We start from the raw sequence: 21,958 nt of genomic DNA on the forward strand, positions 1-21,958 counted from the left end.
AATGCAGTGTTCTTAATTACCCGCATTAGACTGAACAAATGCAGTATTCTTAATTATCCGTATTAGACTGAGAAAATGCAGTGTTCTTAATTATCCGTATCAGACTAAGCAAATGCAGTGTTCTTAATTATCCGTATTAGACTAAGCAAATGCAGTGTTCTTAATCACCCACATTAGACTGAGCAAATGCAGTGTTCTTAATTATCCGTATTAGACTGAGCAAATGCAGTGTTCTTAATTACCCGCATTAGACTGAACAAATGCAGTATTCTTAATTATCCGTATTAGACTGAGAAAATGCAGTGTTCTTAATTATCCGTATCAGATTAAGCAAATGCAGTGTTCTTAATTATCCGTATTAGACTAAGCAAATGCAGTGTTCTTAATCACCCACATTAGACTGAGCAAATGCAGTGTTCTTAATTATCCGTATTAGACTGAGCAAATGCAGTGTTCTTAATTACCCGCATTAGACTGAACAAATGCAGTATTCTTAATTATCCGTATTAGACTGAGAAAATGCAGTGTTCTTAATTATCCGTATCAGACTAAGCAAATGCAGTGTTCTTAATTATCCGTATTAGACTAAGCAAATGCAGTGTTCTTAATCACCCACATTAGACTGAGCAAATGCAGTGTTCTTAATCACCCACATTAGACTGAGGAAATGCAGTGTTCTTAATTATCCGTATTAGACTGAGCAAATGCAGTGTTCTTAATTACCCGCATTAGACTGAACAAATGCAGTATTCTTAAATATCCGTATTAGACTGAGAAAATGCAGTGTTCTTAATTATCCGTATCAGACTAAGCAAATGCAGTGTTCTTAATTATCCGTATTAGACTAAGCAAATGCAGTGTTCTTAATCACCCACATTAGACTGAGCAAATGCAGTGTTCTTAATTATCCGTATTAGACTGAGCAAATGCAGTGTTCTTAATTACCCGCATTAGACTGAACAAATGCAGTATTCTTAATTATCCGTATTAGACTGAGAAAATGCAGTGTTCTTAATCACCCACATTAGACTGAGCAAATGCAGTGTTCTTAATTATCCGTATTAGACTGAGCAAACGCAGTGTTCTTAATTATCCGTATTAGACTAAGCAAATGCAGTGTTCTTAATCACCCACGTTAGACTGAGCAAATGCAGTGTTCTTAATTATCCGTATTAGACTGAGCAAATGCAGTGTTCGTAATTACCCGCATTAGACTGAACAAATGCAGTATTCTTAATTACCCGCATTAGACTGAACAAATGCAGTATTCTTAATTATCCGTATTAGACTGAGAAAATGCAGTGTTCTTAATTACCCGCATTAGACTGAACAAATGCAGTATTCTTAATTATCCGTATTTGACTGAGAAAATGCAGTGTTCTTAATTATCCGTATCAGACTAAGCAAATGCAGTGTTCTTAATTATCCGTATTAGACTAAGCAAATGCAGTGTTCTTAATCACCCACATTAGACTGAGCAAATTCAGTGTTCTTAATTATCCGTATTAGACTGAGCAAATGCAGTGTTCTTAATTACCCGCATTAGACTGAACAAATGCAGTATTCTTAATTATCCGTATTAGACTGAGAAAATGCAGTGTTCTTAATTATCCGTATCAGACTAAGCAAATGCAGTGTTCTTAATTATCCGTATTAGACTAAGCAAATGCAGTGTTCTTAATCACCCACATTAGACTGAGCAAATGCAGTGTTCTTAATTATCCGTATTAGACTGAGCAAATGCAGTTTTCTTAATTACCCGCATTAAACTGAACAAATGCAGTATTCTTAATTATCCGTATTAGACTGAGAAAATGCAGTGTTCTTAATTATCCGTATCAGACTAAGCAAATGCAGTGTTCTTAATTATCCGTATTAGACTAAGCAAATGCAGTGTTCTTAATCACCCACATTAGACTGAGCAAATGCAGTGTTCTTAATTATCCGTATTAGACTGAACAAATGCAGTGTTCTTAATTACCCGCATTAGACTGAACAAATGCAGTATTCTTAATTATCCGTATTAGACTGAGAAAATGCAGTGTTCTTAATTATCCGTATCAGACTAAGCAAATGCAGTGTTCTTAATTATCCGTATTAGACTAAGCAAATGCAGTGTTCTTAATCACCCACATTAGACTGAGCAAATGCAGTGTTCTTAATTATCCGTATTAGACTGAGCAAATGCAGTGTTCTTAATTACCCGCATTAGACTGAACAAATGCAGTATTCTTAATTATCCGTATTAGACTGAGAAAATGCAGTGTTCTTAATTATCCGTATCAGACTAAGCAAATGCAGTGTTCTTAATTATCCGTATTAGACTAAGCAAATGCAGTGTTCTTAATCACCCACATTAGACTGAGCAAATGCAGTGTTCTTAATTATCCGTATTAGACTGAGCAAATGCAGTGTTCTTAATTACCCGCATTAGACTGAACAAATGCAGTATTCTTAATTATCCGTATTAGACTGAGAAAATGCAGTGTTCTTAATTATCCGTATCAGACTAAGCAAATGCAGTGTTCTTAATTATCCGTATTAGACTAAGCAAATGCAGTGTTCTTAATCACCCACATTAGACTGAGCAAATGCAGTGTTCTTAATTATCCGTATTAGACTGAGGAAATGCAGTGTTCTTAATTACCCGCATTAGGCTGAACAAATGCAGTATTCTTAATTATCCGTATTAGACTGAGAAAATGCAGTGTTCTTAATTATCCGTATCAGACTAAGCAAATGCAGTGTTCTTAATTATCCGTATTAGACTAAGCAAATGCAGTGTTCTTAATCACCCACATTAGACTGAGCAAATGCAGTGTTCTTAATTATCCGTATTAGACTGAGGAAATGCAGTGTTCTTAATTACCCGCATTAGGCTGAACAAATGCAGTATTCTTAATTATCCGTATTAGACTGAGAAAATGCAGTGTTCTTAATTATCCGTATCAGACTAAGCAAATGCAGTGTTCTTAATTATCCGTATTAGACTAAGCAAATGCAGTGTTCTTAATCACCCACATTAGACTGAACAAATGCAGTATTCTTAATTATCCGTATTAGACTGAGAAAATGCAGTGTTCTTAATTATCCGTATCAGACTAAGCAAATGCAGTGTTCTTAATTATCCGTATTAGACTAAGCAAATGCAGTGTTCTTAATCACCCACATTAGACTGAGCAAATGCAGTGTTCTTAATTATCCGTATTAGACTGAGCAAATGCAGTGTTCTTAATTACCCGCATTAACCTGAACAAATGCAGTATTCTTAATTATCCGTATTAGACTGAGAAAATGCAGTGTTCTTAATTATCCGTATCAGACTAAGCAAATGCAGTGTTCTTAATTATCCGTATTAGACTAAGCAAATGCAGTGTTCTTAATCACCCACATTAGACTGAGCAAATGCAGTGTTCTTAATTATCCGTATTAGACTGAGCAAATGCAGTGTTCTTAATTACCCGCATTAGACTGAACAAATGCAGTATTTTTAATTATCCGTATTAGACTGAGAAAATGCAGTGTTCTTAATTATCCGTATCTGACTAAGCAAATGCAGTGTTCTTAATTATCCGTATTAGACTAAGCAAATGCAGTGTTCTTAATCACCCACATTAGACTGAGCAAATGCAGTGTTCTTAATTATCCGTATTAGACTGAGCAAATGCAGTGTTTTTAATTACCCGCATTAGACTGAACAAATGCAGTATTCTTAATTATCCGTATTAGACTGAGAAAATGCAGTGTTCTTAATTATCCGTATCAGACTAAGCAAATGCAGTGTTCTTAATTATCCGTATTAGACTAAGCAAATGCAGTGTTCTTAATCACCCACATTAGACTGAGCAAATGCAGTGTTCTTAATTATCCGTATTACACTGAGCAAATGCAGTGTTCTTAATTACCCGCATTAGACTGAACAAATGCAGTATTCTTAATTATCCGTATTAAACTGAGAAAATGCAGTGTTCTTAATTATCCGTATCAGACTAAGCAAATGCAGTGTTCTTAATTATCCGTATTAGACTAAGCAAATGCAGTGTTCTTAATCACCCACATTAGACTGAGCAAATGCAGTGTTCTTAATTATCCGTATTAGACTGAGCAAATGCAGTGTTCTTAATTACCCGCATTAGACTGAACAAATGCAGTATTCTTAATTATCCGTATTAGACTGAGAAAATGCAGTGTTCTTAATTATCCGTATCAGACTAAGCAAATGCAGTGTTCTTAATTATCCGTATTAGACTAAGCAAATGCAGTGTTCTTAATCACCCACATTAGACTGAGCAAATGCAGTGTTCTTAATTATCCGTATTAGACTGAGCAAATGCAGTGTTCTTAATTACCCGCATTAGACTGAACAAATGCAGTATTCTTAATTATCCGTATTAGACTGAGAAAATGCAGTGTTCTTAATTATCCGTATCAGACTAAGCAAATGCAGTGTTCTTAATTATCCGTATTAGACTAAGCAAATGCAGTGTTCTTAATCACCCACATTAGACTGAGCAAATGCAGTGTTCTTAATTATCCGTATTAGACTGAGCAAATGCAGCGTTCTTAATTACCCGCATTAGACTGAACAAATGCAGTATTCTTAATTATCCGTATTAGACTGAGAAAATGCAGTGTTCTTAATTACCCGCATTAGACTGAACAAATGCAGTATTCTTAATTATCCGTATTAGACTAAGCAAATGCAGTGTTCTTAATTATCCGTATTAGACTGAGAAAATGCAGTGTTCTTAATTATCCGTATCAGACTAAGCAAATGCAGTGTTCTTAATTATCCGTATTAGACTGAGAAAATGCAGTGTTCTTAATTATCCGTATCAGACTAAGCAAATGCAGTGTTCTTAATTATCCGTATTAGACTAAGCAAATGCAGTGTTCTTAATCACCCACATTAGACTGAGAAAATGCAGTGTTCTTAATTACCCGCATTAGACTGAACAAATGCAGTGTTCTTAATTATCCGTATCAGACTAAGCAAATGCAGTGTTCTTAATTATCCGTATTAGACTGAGAAAATGCAGTGTTCTTAATTATCCGTATCAGACTAAGCAAATGCAGTGTTCTTAATTATCCGTATTAGACTGAGAAAATGCAGTGTTCTTAATTATCCGTATCAGACTAAGAAAATGCAGTGTTCTTAATTATCCGTATTAGACTAAGCAAATGCAGTGTTCTTAATCACCCACATTAGACTGAGCAAATGCAGTGTTCTTAATTATCCGTATTAGACTGAGCAAATACAGTGTTCTTAATTACCCGCATTAGACTGAACAAATGCAGTATTCTTAATTATCCGTATTAGACTGAGAAAATGCAGTATTCTTAATTATCCGTATCAGACTAAGCAAATGCAGTGTTCTTAATTATCCGTATTAGACTAAGCAAATGCAGTGTTCTTAATCACCCACATTAGACTGAGCAAATGCAGTGTTCTTAATTATCCGTATTAGACTGAGCAAATGCAGTGTTCTTAAATTACCCGCATTAGACTGAACAAATGCAGTATTCTTAATTATCCGTATTAGACTGAGAAAATGCAGTGTTCTTAATTATCCGTATCAGACTAAGCAAATGCAGTGTTCTTAATTATCCGTATTAGACTAAGCAAATGCAGTGTTCTTAATCACCCACATTAGACTGAGCAAATGCAGTGTTCTTAATTATCCGTATTAGACTGAGCAAATGCAGTGTTCTTAATTACCCGCATTAGACTTAACAAATGCAGTATTCTTAATTATCCGTATTAGACTGAGAAAATGCAGTGTTCTTAATTATCCGTATCAGACTAAGCAAATGCAGTGTTCTTAATTATCCGTATTAGACTAAGCAAATGCAGTGTTCTTAATCACCCACATTAGACTGAGCAAATGCAGTGTTCTTAATTATCCGTATTAGACTGAGCAAATGCAGTGTTCTTAATTACCCGCATTAGACTGAACAAATGCAGTATTTTTAATTATCCGTATTAGACTGAGAAAATGCAGTGTTCTTAATTATCCGTATCTGACTAAGCAAATGCAGTGTTCTTAATTATCCGTATTAGACTAAGCAAATGCAGTGTTCTTAATCACCCACATTAGACTGAGCAAATGCAGTGTTCTTAATTATCCGTATTAGACTGAGCAAATGCAGTGTTTTTAATTACCCGCATTAGACTGAACAAATGCAGTATTCTTAATTATCCGTATTAGACTGAGAAAATGCAGTGTTCTTAATTATCCGTATCAGACTAAGCAAATGCAGTGTTCTTAATTATCCGTATTAGACTAAGCAAATGCAGTGTTCTTAATCACCCACATTAGACTGAGCAAATGCAGTGTTCTTAATTATCCGTATTACACTGAGCAAATGCAGTGTTCTTAATTACCCGCATTAGACTGAACAAATGCAGTATTCTTAATTATCCGTATTAAACTGAGAAAATGCAGTGTTCTTAATTATCCGTATCAGACTAAGCAAATGCAGTGTTCTTAATTATCCGTATTAGACTAAGCAAATGCAGTGTTCTTAATCACCCACATTAGACTGAGCAAATGCAGTGTTCTTAATTATCCGTATTAGACTGAGCAAATGCAGTGTTCTTAATTACCCGCATTAGACTGAACAAATGCAGTATTCTTAATTATCCGTATTAGACTGAGAAAATGCAGTGTTCTTAATTATCCGTATCAGACTAAGCAAATGCAGTGTTCTTAATTATCCGTATTAGACTAAGCAAATGCAGTGTTCTTAATCACCCACATTAGACTGAGCAAATGCAGTGTTCTTAATTATCCGTATTAGACTGAGCAAATGCAGTGTTCTTAATTACCCGCATTAGACTGAACAAATGCAGTATTCTTAATTATCCGTATTAGACTGAGAAAATGCAGTGTTCTTAATTATCCGTATCAGACTAAGCAAATGCAGTGTTCTTAATTATCCGTATTAGACTAAGCAAATGCAGTGTTCTTAATCACCCACATTAGACTGAGCAAATGCAGTGTTCTTAATTATCCGTATTAGACTGAGCAAATGCAGCGTTCTTAATTACCCGCATTAGACTGAACAAATGCAGTATTCTTAATTATCCGTATTAGACTGAGAAAATGCAGTGTTCTTAATTACCCGCATTAGACTGAACAAATGCAGTATTCTTAATTATCCGTATTAGACTAAGCAAATGCAGTGTTCTTAATTATCCGTATTAGACTGAGAAAATGCAGTGTTCTTAATTATCCGTATCAGACTAAGCAAATGCAGTGTTCTTAATTATCCGTATTAGACTGAGAAAATGCAGTGTTCTTAATTATCCGTATCAGACTAAGCAAATGCAGTGTTCTTAATTATCCGTATTAGACTAAGCAAATGCAGTGTTCTTAATCACCCACATTAGACTGAGAAAATGCAGTGTTCTTAATTACCCGCATTAGACTGAACAAATGCAGTGTTCTTAATTATCCGTATCAGACTAAGCAAATGCAGTGTTCTTAATTATCCGTATTAGACTGAGAAAATGCAGTGTTCTTAATTATCCGTATCAGACTAAGCAAATGCAGTGTTCTTAATTATCCGTATTAGACTGAGAAAATGCAGTGTTCTTAATTATCCGTATCAGACTAAGAAAATGCAGTGTTCTTAATTATCCGTATTAGACTAAGCAAATGCAGTGTTCTTAATCACCCACATTAGACTGAGCAAATGCAGTGTTCTTAATTATCCGTATTAGACTGAGCAAATGCAGTGTTCTTAATTACCCGCATTAGACTGAACAAATGCAGTATTCTTAATTATCCGTATTAGACTGAGAAAATGCAGTGTTCTTAATTATCCGTATCAGACTAAGCAAATGCAGTGTTCTTAATTATCCGTATTAGACTAAGCAAATGCAGTGTTCTTAATCACCCACATTAGACTGAGCAAATGCAGTGTTCTTAATTATCCGTATTAGACTGAGCAAATACAGTGTTCTTAATTACCCGCATTAGACTGAACAAATGCAGTATTCTTAATTATCCGTATTAGACTGAGAAAATGCAGTGTTCTTAATTATCCGTATCAGACTAAGCAAATGCAGTGTTCTTAATTATCCGTATTAGACTAAGCAAATGCAGTGTTCTTAATCACCCACATTAGACTGAGCAAATGCAGTGTTCTTAATTATCCGTATTAGACTGAGCAAATGCAGTGTTCTTAAATTACCCGCATTAGACTGAACAAATGCAGTATTCTTAATTATCCGTATTAGACTGAGAAAATGCAGTGTTCTTAATTATCCGTATCAGACTAAGCAAATGCAGTGTTCTTAATTATCCGTATTAGACTAAGCAAATGCAGTGTTCTTAATCACCCACATTAGACTGAGCAAATGCAGTGTTCTTAATTATCCGTATTAGACTGAGCAAATGCAGTGTTCTTAATTACCCGCATTAGACTTAACAAATGCAGTATTCTTAATTATCCGTATTAGACTGAGAAAATGCAGTGTTCTTAATTATCCGTATCAGACTAAGCAAATGCAGTGTTCTTAATTATCCGTATTAGACTGAGAAAATGCAGTGTTCTTAATTATCCGTATCAGACTGAGAAAATGCAGTGTTCTTAATTATCCGTATCAGACTAAGCAAATGCAGTGTTCTTAATTATCCGTATTAGACTGAGAAAATGCAGTGTTCTTAATTATCCGTATCAGACTAAGCAAATGCAGTGTTCTTAATTATCCGTATTAGACTGAGAAAATGCAGTGTTCTTAATTATCCGTATCAGACTAAGCAAATGCAGTGTTCTTAATTATCCGTATTAGACTGAGCAAATGCAGTGTTCTTAATTACCCGCATTAGACTGAGAAAATGCAGTGTTCTTAATTACCGCCATTAGACTGAGTAAATGAAAAATTCTTAATTATCTGTGTCAGACTGAGCAAATGCAGTAGTCTTAATTACTCACATTAGACTGAGCAAATGCAGTATTCTTAATTTTCCGTATCAGACTGAGCGAATGTAGTATTCTTAATTACTCGTATTAGACTGGGCAAATGCAGTATTCTTAATTATCCGTATCAGACTAAGCAAATGCAGTGTTCTTAATTATCCGTATTAGACTGAGAAAATGCAGTGTTCTTAATTATCCGTATCAGACTAAGAAAATGCAGTGTTCTTAATTATCCGTATTAGACTAAGCAAATGCAGTGTTCTTAATCACCCACATTAGACTGAGCAAATGCAGTGTTCTTAATTATCCGTATTAGACTGAGCAAATGCAGTGTTCTTAATTACCCGCATTAGACTGAACAAATGCAGTATTTTTAATTATCCGTATTAGACTGAGAAAATGCAGTGTTCTTAATTATCCGTATCAGACTAAGCAAATGCAGTGTTCTTAATTATCCGTATTAGACTGAGCAAATGCAGTGTTCTTAATTACCCGCATTAGACTGAGAAAATGCAGTGTTCTTAATTACCGCCATTAGACTGAGTAAATGAAAAATTCTTAATTATCTGTGTCAGACTGAGCAAATGCAGTAGTCTTAATTACTCACATTAGACTGAGCAAATGCAGTATTCTTAATTTTCCGTATCAGACTGAGCGAATGTAGTATTCTTAATTACTCGTATTAGACTGAGCAAATGCAGTGTTCTTAATTACCCGCATTAACCTGAACAAATGCAGTATTCTTAATTATCCGTATTAGACTGAGAAAATGCAGTGTTCTTAATTATCCGTATCAGACTAAGCAAATGCAGTGTTCTTAATTATCCGTATTAGACTAAGCAAATGCAGTGTTCTTAATCACCCACATTAGACTGAGCAAATGCAGTGTTCTTAATTATCCGTATTAGACTGAGCAAATGCAGTGTTCTTAATTACCCGCATTAGACTGAACAAATGCAGTATTTTTAATTATCCGTATTAGACTGAGAAAATGCAGTGTTCTTAATTATCCGTATCTGACTAAGCAAATGCAGTGTTCTTAATTATCCGTATTAGACTAAGCAAATGCAGTGTTCTTAATCACCCACATTAGACTGAGCAAATGCAGTGTTCTTAATTATCCGTATTAGACTGAGCAAATGCAGTGTTTTTAATTACCCGCATTAGACTGAACAAATGCAGTATTCTTAATTATCCGTATTAGACTGAGAAAATGCAGTGTTCTTAATTATCCGTATCAGACTAAGCAAATGCAGTGTTCTTAATTATCCGTATTAGACTAAGCAAATGCAGTGTTCTTAATCACCCACATTAGACTGAGCAAATGCAGTGTTCTTAATTATCCGTATTACACTGAGCAAATGCAGTGTTCTTAATTACCCGCATTAGACTGAACAAATGCAGTATTCTTAATTATCCGTATTAAACTGAGAAAATGCAGTGTTCTTAATTATCCGTATCAGACTAAGCAAATGCAGTGTTCTTAATTATCCGTATTAGACTAAGCAAATGCAGTGTTCTTAATCACCCACATTAGACTGAGCAAATGCAGTGTTCTTAATTATCCGTATTAGACTGAGCAAATGCAGTGTTCTTAATTACCCGCATTAGACTGAACAAATGCAGTATTCTTAATTATCCGTATTAGACTGAGAAAATGCAGTGTTCTTAATTATCCGTATCAGACTAAGCAAATGCAGTGTTCTTAATTATCCGTATTAGACTAAGCAAATGCAGTGTTCTTAATCACCCACATTAGACTGAGCAAATGCAGTGTTCTTAATTATCCGTATTAGACTGAGCAAATGCAGTGTTCTTAATTACCCGCATTAGACTGAACAAATGCAGTATTCTTAATTATCCGTATTAGACTGAGAAAATGCAGTGTTCTTAATTATCCGTATCAGACTAAGCAAATGCAGTGTTCTTAATTATCCGTATTAGACTAAGCAAATGCAGTGTTCTTAATCACCCACATTAGACTGAGCAAATGCAGTGTTCTTAATTATCCGTATTAGACTGAGCAAATGCAGCGTTCTTAATTACCCGCATTAGACTGAACAAATGCAGTATTCTTAATTATCCGTATTAGACTGAGAAAATGCAGTGTTCTTAATTACCCGCATTAGACTGAACAAATGCAGTATTCTTAATTATCCGTATTAGACTAAGCAAATGCAGTGTTCTTAATTATCCGTATTAGACTGAGAAAATGCAGTGTTCTTAATTATCCGTATCAGACTAAGCAAATGCAGTGTTCTTAATTATCCGTATTAGACTGAGAAAATGCAGTGTTCTTAATTATCCGTATCAGACTAAGCAAATGCAGTGTTCTTAATTATCCGTATTAGACTAAGCAAATGCAGTGTTCTTAATCACCCACATTAGACTGAGAAAATGCAGTGTTCTTAATTACCCGCATTAGACTGAACAAATGCAGTGTTCTTAATTATCCGTATCAGACTAAGCAAATGCAGTGTTCTTAATTATCCGTATTAGACTGAGAAAATGCAGTGTTCTTAATTATCCGTATCAGACTAAGCAAATGCAGTGTTCTTAATTATCCGTATTAGACTGAGAAAATGCAGTGTTCTTAATTATCCGTATCAGACTAAGAAAATGCAGTGTTCTTAATTATCCGTATTAGACTAAGCAAATGCAGTGTTCTTAATCACCCACATTAGACTGAGCAAATGCAGTGTTCTTAATTATCCGTATTAGACTGAGCAAATGCAGTGTTCTTAATTACCCGCATTAGACTGAACAAATGCAGTATTCTTAATTATCCGTATTAGACTGAGAAAATGCAGTGTTCTTAATTATCCGTATCAGACTAAGCAAATGCAGTGTTCTTAATTATCCGTATTAGACTAAGCAAATGCAGTGTTCTTAATCACCCACATTAGACTGAGCAAATGCAGTGTTCCTAATTATCCGTATTAGACTGAGCAAATGCAGTGTTCTTAATTACCCGCATTAGACTGAACAAATGCAGTATTCTTAATTATCCGTATTAGACTGAGAAAATGCAGTGTTCTTAATTATCCGTATCAGACTAAGCAAATGCAGTGTTCTTAATTATCCGTATTAGACTAAGCAAATGCAGTGTTCTTAATCACCCACATTAGACTGAGCAAATGCAGTGTTCTTAATTATCCGTATTAGACTGAGCAAATACAGTGTTCTTAATTACCCGCATTAGACTGAACAAATGCAGTATTCTTAATTATCCGTATTAGACTGAGAAAATGCAGTGTTCTTAATTATCCGTATCAGACTAAGCAAATGCAGTGTTCTTAATTATCCGTATTAGACTAAGCAAATGCAGTGTTCTTAATCACCCACATTAGACTGAGCAAATGCAGTGTTCTTAATTATCCGTATTAGACTGAGCAAATGCAGTGTTCTTAAATTACCCGCATTAGACTGAACAAATGCAGTATTCTTAATTATCCGTATTAGACTGAGAAAATGCAGTGTTCTTAATTATCCGTATCAGACTAAGCAAATGCAGTGTTCTTAATTATCCGTATTAGACTAAGCAAATGCAGTGTTCTTAATCACCCACATTAGACTGAGCAAATGCAGTGTTCTTAATTATCCGTATTAGACTGAGCAAATGCAGTGTTCTTAATTACCCGCATTAGACTTAACAAATGCAGTATTCTTAATTATCCGTATTAGACTGAGAAAATGCAGTGTTCTTAATTATCCGTATCAGACTAAGCAAATGCAGTGTTCTTAATTATCCGTATTAGACTGAGAAAATGCAGTGTTCTTAATTATCCGTATCAGACTGAGAAAATGCAGTGTTCTTAATTATCCGTATCAGACTAAGCAAATGCAGTGTTCTTAATTATCCGTATTAGACTGAGAAAATGCAGTGTTCTTAATTATCCGTATCAGACTAAGCAAATGCAGTGTTCTTAATTATCCGTATTAGACTGAGAAAATGCAGTGTTCTTAATTATCCGTATCAGACTAAGCAAATGCAGTGTTCTTAATTATCCGTATTAGACTGAGCAAATGCAGTGTTCTTAATTACCCGCATTAGACTGAGAAAATGCAGTGTTCTTAATTACCGCCATTAGACTGAGTAAATGAAAAATTCTTAATTATCTGTGTCAGACTGAGCAAATGCAGTAGTCTTAATTACTCACATTAGACTGAGCAAATGCAGTATTCTTAATTTTCCGTATCAGACTGAGCGAATGTAGTATTCTTAATTACTCGTATTAGACTGGGCAAATGCAGTATTCTTAATTATCCGTATTAGACTAAGCAAATGCAGTGTTCTTAATTACCCGCATTGGACTGAACAAATGCAGTATTCTTAATTACCCGCATTAGACTTAGCAAATGCAGTATTCTTAATTATCCGTATTAGAATGAGCAAATGAAAAGATGAAATGTAGAGAACTGTGAAAAAGTTTGATTCTATTTATATTAAAAACTGAAAATGTTTGATGTTTTGCTGTAGCAATAACGATCCCTGTAAGTGTCCATTGGATAGTTACCGAACCATTTGAAAAATCTAAAAACAACATAAAAGTTATTCTGTTTTTAGATATTTGGTGATTCTGCTGTTGAATTTTGCTTCTCGTTAAGTATGAACAACGTGATGTTTAATAAGTAAAGTTAAAATACAAAACGTTAATAATAAAAAGGAAAAAAAAATGTATGCCAACATTTAACACTGCATCGGGAATTCTAAATACTATGTGCTGCTGTGCTATTTTTAATTTTTTCCTGAATTTGCTGTTGAATTGCATAACGAATATATATATATATTTCGCATATAACGCGAAAAAAACGAGGCCTAAGAATAAAGGATACTTACATATTAACGCAACCATCTTGGCGAGGTTTGGAGATTTTTGCAAAAGAAAAACGTGATTCGGTGAATTTTGCGATTGCAGTTTACAATGTATATGGTTACCTAAAGAACTGTTATGCTCATTTTTGACTTAGTTTGGCGACTTCTGAAGATTTGGCGACTTTTTCTAATGTGATTGCGATAATACATAAGTGCCTAATAAAACTAAAAAGACAAAAAAAATTCGGTTGGCAGGAGTGAGTGCAACAGCAGATTGGTAGACTGCGAACTAAGCGAAAGCATAAGAAACCTTTCAATGTGACTGTTAAAATCTGAAACATTTCAGATTTAAAAAAAAAAAAAAATTATTTATTTATTTAAATCTCACAAAGCACGTTCTAACGGATGGTGCATTTTTTCCCCAGAGTTCTTCTTCTCCAGAGCCCCAAATGCTCGCCAACCAGTACATCAACATGCCGGCCGCGCTGCTCAACACGCTGAAAAGGGAGAAGAAGCCTTTCACTTACACCCCCGGCGGTGTGAATTTGTCCGAGGTGCTTAACGCCCGGCTGCAGAAGCGACTCGAGAGGAAGAAGAGGTATTCCGAAGAACACATGAACGAGAAGAAAGAGAGTTCGAACCCCGTCGACAGCTTGCCCAAGTTCGAGCCACCGAAGCAAGTGATCGTGATGCCCACTTATAATTCGCCCTTGGATATGTACTCTATGGAGAACGCTCTAGAGGCCCTCGAAGTTCAAGCGGAACTGGTGGCTGCAGATAAGAGGTAAAACACGACTTGTTAACTTGTTTATGAAATGCAATGCGACTTGTTTATGAAATGCAATTGTTTATTTCAATTCAATATCTGTCGGCTGTAATATCAAACTCGAGAAATTTAATTTTGCAGTATCCCTAAAATCCAAAAACCAAGTTTTTCAATTTTCAAAGGGGTAAGTCACTGGCTTCTAAAGAGAAATGTTCAGGTTTAAGAAAAAGGGTGGGGACTGTCTCAGTGGGAGTTTTTTTAGTTGATCCTCGTCATAAAATTACCACCATCTTTGTGCAAGTCGATAGTGGCCTCAAAATCAGGAACCTTTGCAAAAACCAATTTTTAATCCAAAAATAACAACTTTTAACCCTTTGTTGCATCATGTACACTCTAGTAGACAAAAGTTTAAATTTGTTTGTTCTTCTGTAAATGCCTTAACAGATTCCATTCCTGTGTTTACTCATTCTATATTATTAGAACTTTCAACTGTCGATCATAGATGGTTGTACAGCATCAAAGTAAAGCATTGCTGTTTGGAAAATGGTTACTACTTCTGTTTCCAAGTTAGTACAATTTCTCATAGTAAACATTACATAATATTGCTTACGTTTCCTTAGACTGCCATTTTTGATTCATAATGAGTCATTTTAGATATTTTATTTTAAATGTCACTTTGAGAAAATTGAGGAGTGGGCGGATAAAGATCTACCGATAAGAGTGAATTGAAACCCAAACGGACTGCTTATCAAGCCAAAGCACCACTGGAAATGTTTATGTTTGGCAAGGAATTTCTAGAACATTTGACGTTTGAATCCAATAGGTACAGGTTACAAAATCGTAGTAAAATGAATTCAGTCACAGTCGACGAAATAAAGGTATTTTGGAGGATCTGTATTTATATGTCAGTTGTAGATTTACAACAACCCAAAAAACAAGTTTTCAATTTTTAAGGAGGTAATTCGTCGGCTTCTAAAAAGAAGTGTTCAGGTTTAAAAAATGGAAAAAAAAAATCTTCTTAATGGAATTTTTTCTCCCAATGGCGGCCTATAACGGCATTGGCGACTACTAAGGCCAGAACTGGTGGTGGCCATTTTATTGCGGAGGCACCTAATAGGCGGCCACCGTAGCCTGCTATGAAGGGACTGACAATTTTACATCCAATGCCTTCTTCGGGATTCGAGCCTGGGCCCGCTGGTGTCGCAGGTCAGGCTCCCCTAACCACAATGGTATATCTATATCTGGGTCGGAAGCCAACTCAGAGGTTTACCTCCCCTAACCACTCTACCGTCTCGGCAGCTCTCAATAAGCTGTTTCTTTAGTTGATCCTCGTCACAAAATTACCACCATCTTTGTGCAAATCGGCGCAAGGTCCGATCTCAAAATCAGAAGCCCTAAGTCTAGTGACCTCAAAATCAGAAGATTTTAGGAAGGCCAGTTTTTAACCTGAAAATAACTTTCTTACAGATGTCGCGATTGTAATACATTGGTTTTCATTATGCAAGCAAGGTTTCAGTTTGATACTGTGATTAGTAAAGTAAACGAAAATTATTATTTGCATACTAATGGCTCAGCATAATAAAGTCAGGCATCTTAATGGTGACTGCAGATATATTTTTTTTTTTAGTTATTAAGCTGTTTAATTGTAATACTGTAGAATTAAACACCCCAGGGGATTCTTGCGAAGTACTGGCTAGGACCTTGTCAGGAGATATATGTCTCTTCACTTGTTTTGGGAACATACTGTATCCTGAATAAGAACAGTTAACTTACTGAAGCTCTGTTCCAGATCGTGTGGAGTAGACGACACAAGCAGGAAGGGTATACGAAACCCTTTATTCTCTACTTTGCAGGTACTCCCGAACTTCGGGATACAGAGACCAACCACTTGTGGTCTGAACGTAAAAATATAAAACTACTAACTAAAAGCTAATTTTAAATTAGATACAAATGCCTAGCACTAAGACTGGCCTTTATTTAAAAGAGTACGTATGTAGTACGCCGAGCTTCTGAAATTACAATACGTGTACATATATCAAGAGGGCTAAGCCTCTGGCCTTAAAGGCAAACAGCAACCGAGTGAAAAACTCGTAAGACTGCAGTGGCAAGCGGCTCGCTTCCCTAAATCTCCTTCTCTCTCTTGGCAAAAAGCCACAACTTAAATACTTGGGCGTTAGCAAGACAATTTACATAAACAAGTTAAAGCATTTAATTCTGGCCGGAAGTAGAAACTAAGAAGTGATAGTACAGTTTTAAAATAAAAATAAACGTTAGTAAAACTTAGGATTAAGACACAATAACACGCCGAATAAATACTAATTCCGAAGTCAAACAACAAAAATCAGCGTTATATTTTCAAAATTTTCACAGGACTAGTTTCGATGGTTTTTACCGAACCACCATCCTCAGCTGCAAAACCGCAAATGAACAAGATAGGAAATAATGATTAGATAAGATAAGAAAGCCTGGACAAGAATAAGCAAGTGGCACCATCTGTTGGTGAAACCAGAACTAAAACAATAAACAGAACTAAACATTGTTTTAGTTCTGGTTTCACCAACAGATGGCGCCACTTGCTTATTCTTGTTCATTTGCGGTTTTGCAGCTGAGGATGGTGGTTCGGTAAAAACCATCGAAACTAGTCCTGCGAAAATTTTGAAAATATAACGCTGATTTTTGTTGTTTGACTTCGGAATTACTAAAACTTAGGATCCTTACAACATGTCTCAATGACGGGGGTATATGATCAGTCTTCACAGGACTAGAACCTCCGTTCGTTCGGGGGATGTTTCAGGCTCGACAGGGACCGTACTAGTACTGTCTTGTACCAGTACCCTACTTGTACCCCCTTGACTGTGGGTTCGTAACATTGTTAGATAGTATGGCTGTCCTTAGGGGCTTGGTTCCCTTTTGTTCACTCTGCGGGACCGACATTTCCGACGGAACTCCATCAGCTTTTTTTGAAGTTCTGACCGGGGTAGCACACGGTTGCAGTGTTATTGTCGTCTGGTGGGGACAGCGGGGGATTCGCCCGCTCGAATGGTCTCCGGAGTATGGATGCTGATTCCTGAAAGGACAAACTGCTAATGCAGGAGTCCCTCCCTGGTAGTCTATATGTAAAATTAAATATTCATCCAAGAGAGTGCCTTAAGTTTCTGCAATACACATCTAAAATGCGAATGAACTGACTGTGAACCCAGAAATCAAACCACAAAACAAAAGTGTACATGTTCCAACGTACTAAACTTGATCGTGACCTTTGAACTACTAGTGCACACAATTCAACGAACTGAACTTTGAACCCTAGACTACATATGCATAAACATGCACAATACCAAAGCACCAACTTCATAAATATGTAATTCTCTCAATGCACACTGCTTTTTGTATTTTGTACTTTGTATTCTCATATTGTATTTTGTACTCTGTTAGCATTTCAAATTATGGATTTAATTTAATTACTATGCTTATTTGCATAACCAATTCTCAGTACCCTGTCAAATTATCTTTCTGTGCACAATTACCATGCGCCCACAAATGAAATGTAACCTATTGTAACTATTATCCTATTATGCAAAATGCAGCCTTTTAATAGTATCCAACAAAGATCCAAAGCTTGGCACTGATGTGCCCATGGGGGTGCAGTTCTCTAGTTAGTTAGTATATGCGGGTTATACCATTTTTATCAATGACGATGTCGTGGTGTCCCATATACTTGTTACTGTAATTCTTAAATTAAATAGCTGCTCTACCTAAATCAAATCAGATTTTGCAGTGAAAAATTCAGGAATCTTGCGTAGTTATTGTGAATTTTTGATGAATTTCTGTGATTGCGTTTAAGTACCTCAAAATGTGAATTATATCTAATTGTGAAGATACAGATTCAACTATGAAAAAATCAGCCAGCACAGAAACTTAACGCATGGACAACAGAGATGCTTTATATTTCACGATGTTAAGTTAAGGTTGACGAGAATAAGTAGGGAGGAGGGAATTAGTGATTCAAAACGATGTTCCTTTTTTGGGAGGAGCTACAGTTTCTCAAACAAACCCCACCTTGTGGTTACAAAAGTGATACGAGTGTCCCTGGGAAATGACAGCAAGTATGTGGCTTGTGGCAATAAAGCAAGTATCTCCTTGAAGAAGGAATATCTTGTGACACGAAAGACTTCGTGACAATAACTTGTATGTGGCTAAACACTGAAACGGTTTGTGACCAAATTTTCAGCTGATTTCAATCATACTTGCAACCAAAATCCGAGGTACACATCTACATGTTATAGCAGTCCTATATATAAAATTTCAACGTTCTGAGGCTACTCGTTTTTGAGTTATCCGAGATACATACATACGTACGTACGTACGTACGTACAGACGCCACGAAAAAATCTCTTTAGAATTCATTTTAAATCAGTTTTATAATTTTTCGTGAGAAAAGAGTCCTTTATTCTGTCCTTACGTACAGATGACTAGCTAAAACATCGTTTAATTGCATTCGATAGCGGTCAAAATGGATATTTTCTCTGAAATATGATACCCGAAATTTTTCGTGGTTACAATACATCATTTACTTCGTACAAGGAAGTAACAAGCAGAAAGTTTTTAGTTTTATTTTAAGTCGAATTTTTGTTTTCCAAACAGTCAATATTTATTTTCATGAATGGCAACTGTTTTGATTTATGAAATAAAGTGAAGCATTTTTATGTTTTCTTTCGTGGTTTTGAATTCTTTGCATATATATTTTAATTTTTCAAAAACTTTTAATGTTAAACTCTTTTGTGAAGTGTCAGGCTGTAACGGGAAGTTTTCGTGCTGCGAATAATTATTTTAAGGTGGATTTAGAAATTTATTCATTAATTAAATACTGATTCAGTCAATCATTTCTGATATTTTTAGAGTGATATAAAAAACAACTCATTCACTTTGATCATTTTTAGTCTTTCTGCTCCTTCCCGCTCCGCGACTCTGCCACGAAACCACACCTTCCGCTTCCAAGACACAGATTACGATTCCGCTCGAGGTGTCGCACAGTCCAAGGCTTTCAGAGTGCTGCAGATTATCACGGACACCGAGGAAGAGCCCTCTAGCAAAGGTCAGTGATCACTTCAATGTTTTATTTCCGAAATAAAGTGCTACTAATTTTGTATATAGATGTATGACTTTAGTGCAATTATATGTAAAATCCTTGTATTTTGCTGCATAATGTAACGTGAAAACGCTTAGAAAGAAGCTAAGCCGGAAAACTACGAATACAGGGGCAAGTCCGTTTAACATTGTGTAAATGGGTATGTCAGTAATTTGGCGAGAAATCGCCAAACTTGGTGACCATTTGGCGACGTTTTGATTAGGTCCCTGTATCATCATGATGAAACTGAATAAATGTAATTGACCACTATGTTAGCTGTTCATTTTTATGTGAGACAATACACGACCACCTGGCTGATGATTATCTGGAAAGCGAGGATATTACAAATGGATTGGCCAGCAAAATCTCCTGATCGTAAGCCTAATGAACATGCTTAGGATGCTCTTGGGAAGCCTATAGCGATAAGTCAATACCCACCTAGATCTGCTCAGGAGTTAAAAACTGCTGTGGCAGGGGTGCGAGTGCCACTTCCATAGGCAGTCCTAAACTCTCTTATTAACAGTATGGCTACGTGTTGTGCATGCTGACTGTGTCAGAAGCGCCATCTTTCAAACTTGAGTGTGGACAACATTGGAGTCTTGGCCATGACTCATGCTAATGAATGGCATTTTCATTGTTGTTTTGTAAACGTAAGTGTCATACAATAAGCAATATCCATACCTAATTTCATTTACCTCTATCCAATATTTCTCGAGATATTTGTGGCAAAGTAGAGGCGCCATCTTTCAACCTCGAGTCTGGACAGCATTGGAGTCTTGGCCATGACTCATGCTAATGAATGGAATTTTCATTGTTGTTTTGTAAACGTAATTATCATACAGTAAGCAATACCCATACCTAATTTCATTTACCTCTATCCAATATTTCTCGAGATATTTGTGGCAAAGTCGAGGCGCCATCTTTCAACCTCGAGTCTGAACAACATTGGAGTCTTGGCATTGACTCATGCTAATGAATGTCATTTTCATTGTTGTTTTGTAAACGTAAGTGTCATACAATAAGCAATACCCATACCTAATTTCATTTACCTCTATGCAATATTTCTCGATACATTTGTGGCAAAGTAGAGGCGCCATCTTTCAACCTCGAGTGTGGACAACACTGGAGTCTTGGCCATGACTCATACTAATGAATAGCATTTTCATTGTTGTTTTGTACACATAATTGTCATACAATAAACTATATCCATACCTATGTTCATTTACCTCTATGCAATATTTCTCGAGACATTTGTGGCAAAGTAAAGGCGCCATCTTTCAACCTCGAGTGTGGACAACATGGGTGTCTTGGCCATGACTCATACTTATGAATGGCATTTTCATTGTTGTTTTGTACACGTAATTGTCATACAATAAGCTATATCCATACCTAAGTTCATTTATCTCTATCCAATATTTCACGAGATATTTGGGGCAAAGTATTCCATCTCTTAATTTTGTCCACCAGCATACTTTAGTAATCATCCTCTTCAAGCTGAACGACGAAATGACCATCTTGAAAACGTTTCGGCAGTAGTACCATATTTCCTCGCGTATTTCGCGAAATTCTTCCCTTAGCTTTTTTTGGCGCTAGATTACAAAAATTTTTTATATACTCACATAATTTTCCCCCTTCTTGTTTTGCATATAGTTTACTTTTACTATTTGTATGTTATGTTTCTCGCAGTGTGTAATAACGATGTCACCTAGACCCACCCGATTTTTTCATGCTCGTAGTCCTCCTCTCGCGAACGTAGCATCTCGAAGCGCAAATTTTGAATTTAAATGAAGCGCAAAATTTCTTTATGGTTTATTTCATATTTTATACAAATTTAACGAAATTTCGTTTAATAAATTATAAATTTTAAAGCGGGAATAATACCGTTCGAAATAAAATATTTTTATCTCCGACGTGCCAGACTATTTTTATTAGACAAAAAGTAAAATATTTATTTATCTTTCAATTTTAACGTAAAAATAGGCTATTTGAAAGGAACATATTGCAACTGCCTCAAATAGGATACTTTTTATCTCCATGGACCAACGTGCTGCCATTCTGTAAAACGTAAGATATTTAACTTTTAAACTGAACCTTTCTGTTACTGATTAAAGTAACCAAATGATTGTAAAGTAGTAAATGCAGCTCCTAAAAGTATTTAAACTACGAGATGACTAATTAGAATTAATATTTTTGTGAAATGACATTAGCTGGAGTCATTAAAATCAGTATATGTTTTTTCTTTTCTATGGTAATTCTTTTAGGCAGTCGGTCGCTCGAGTGAGTAGTTTTCAAAGAAATAATATAGCGAATATTAAAAAAAAAG

General features: G+C 35.7%; 1 protein-coding gene across 1 annotated transcript in view; it reads left to right on the plus strand.

The window, feature by feature from the left end:
* Positions 1 to 21,958, plus strand: part of LOC118182416 (uncharacterized) — a 160,532-nt gene that overhangs the window by 109,996 nt on the left and 28,578 nt on the right. Inside the window, exons 3-4 of the mRNA XM_085812575.1 lie at positions 14,170 to 14,528; positions 19,448 to 19,602. Of these exons, the coding sequence (XP_085668701.1) occupies positions 14,170 to 14,528; positions 19,448 to 19,602 (514 nt within the window). The remainder of the gene's footprint in view (positions 1 to 14,169; positions 14,529 to 19,447; positions 19,603 to 21,958) is intronic.

Source organism: Stegodyphus dumicola, chromosome 3, assembly GCF_044657685.1.
Source record: "Stegodyphus dumicola isolate Sdum_Otavi_A_Nest chromosome 3, ASM4465768v1".
Lineage (NCBI taxonomy): Eukaryota > Metazoa > Arthropoda > Arachnida > Araneae > Eresidae > Stegodyphus > Stegodyphus dumicola.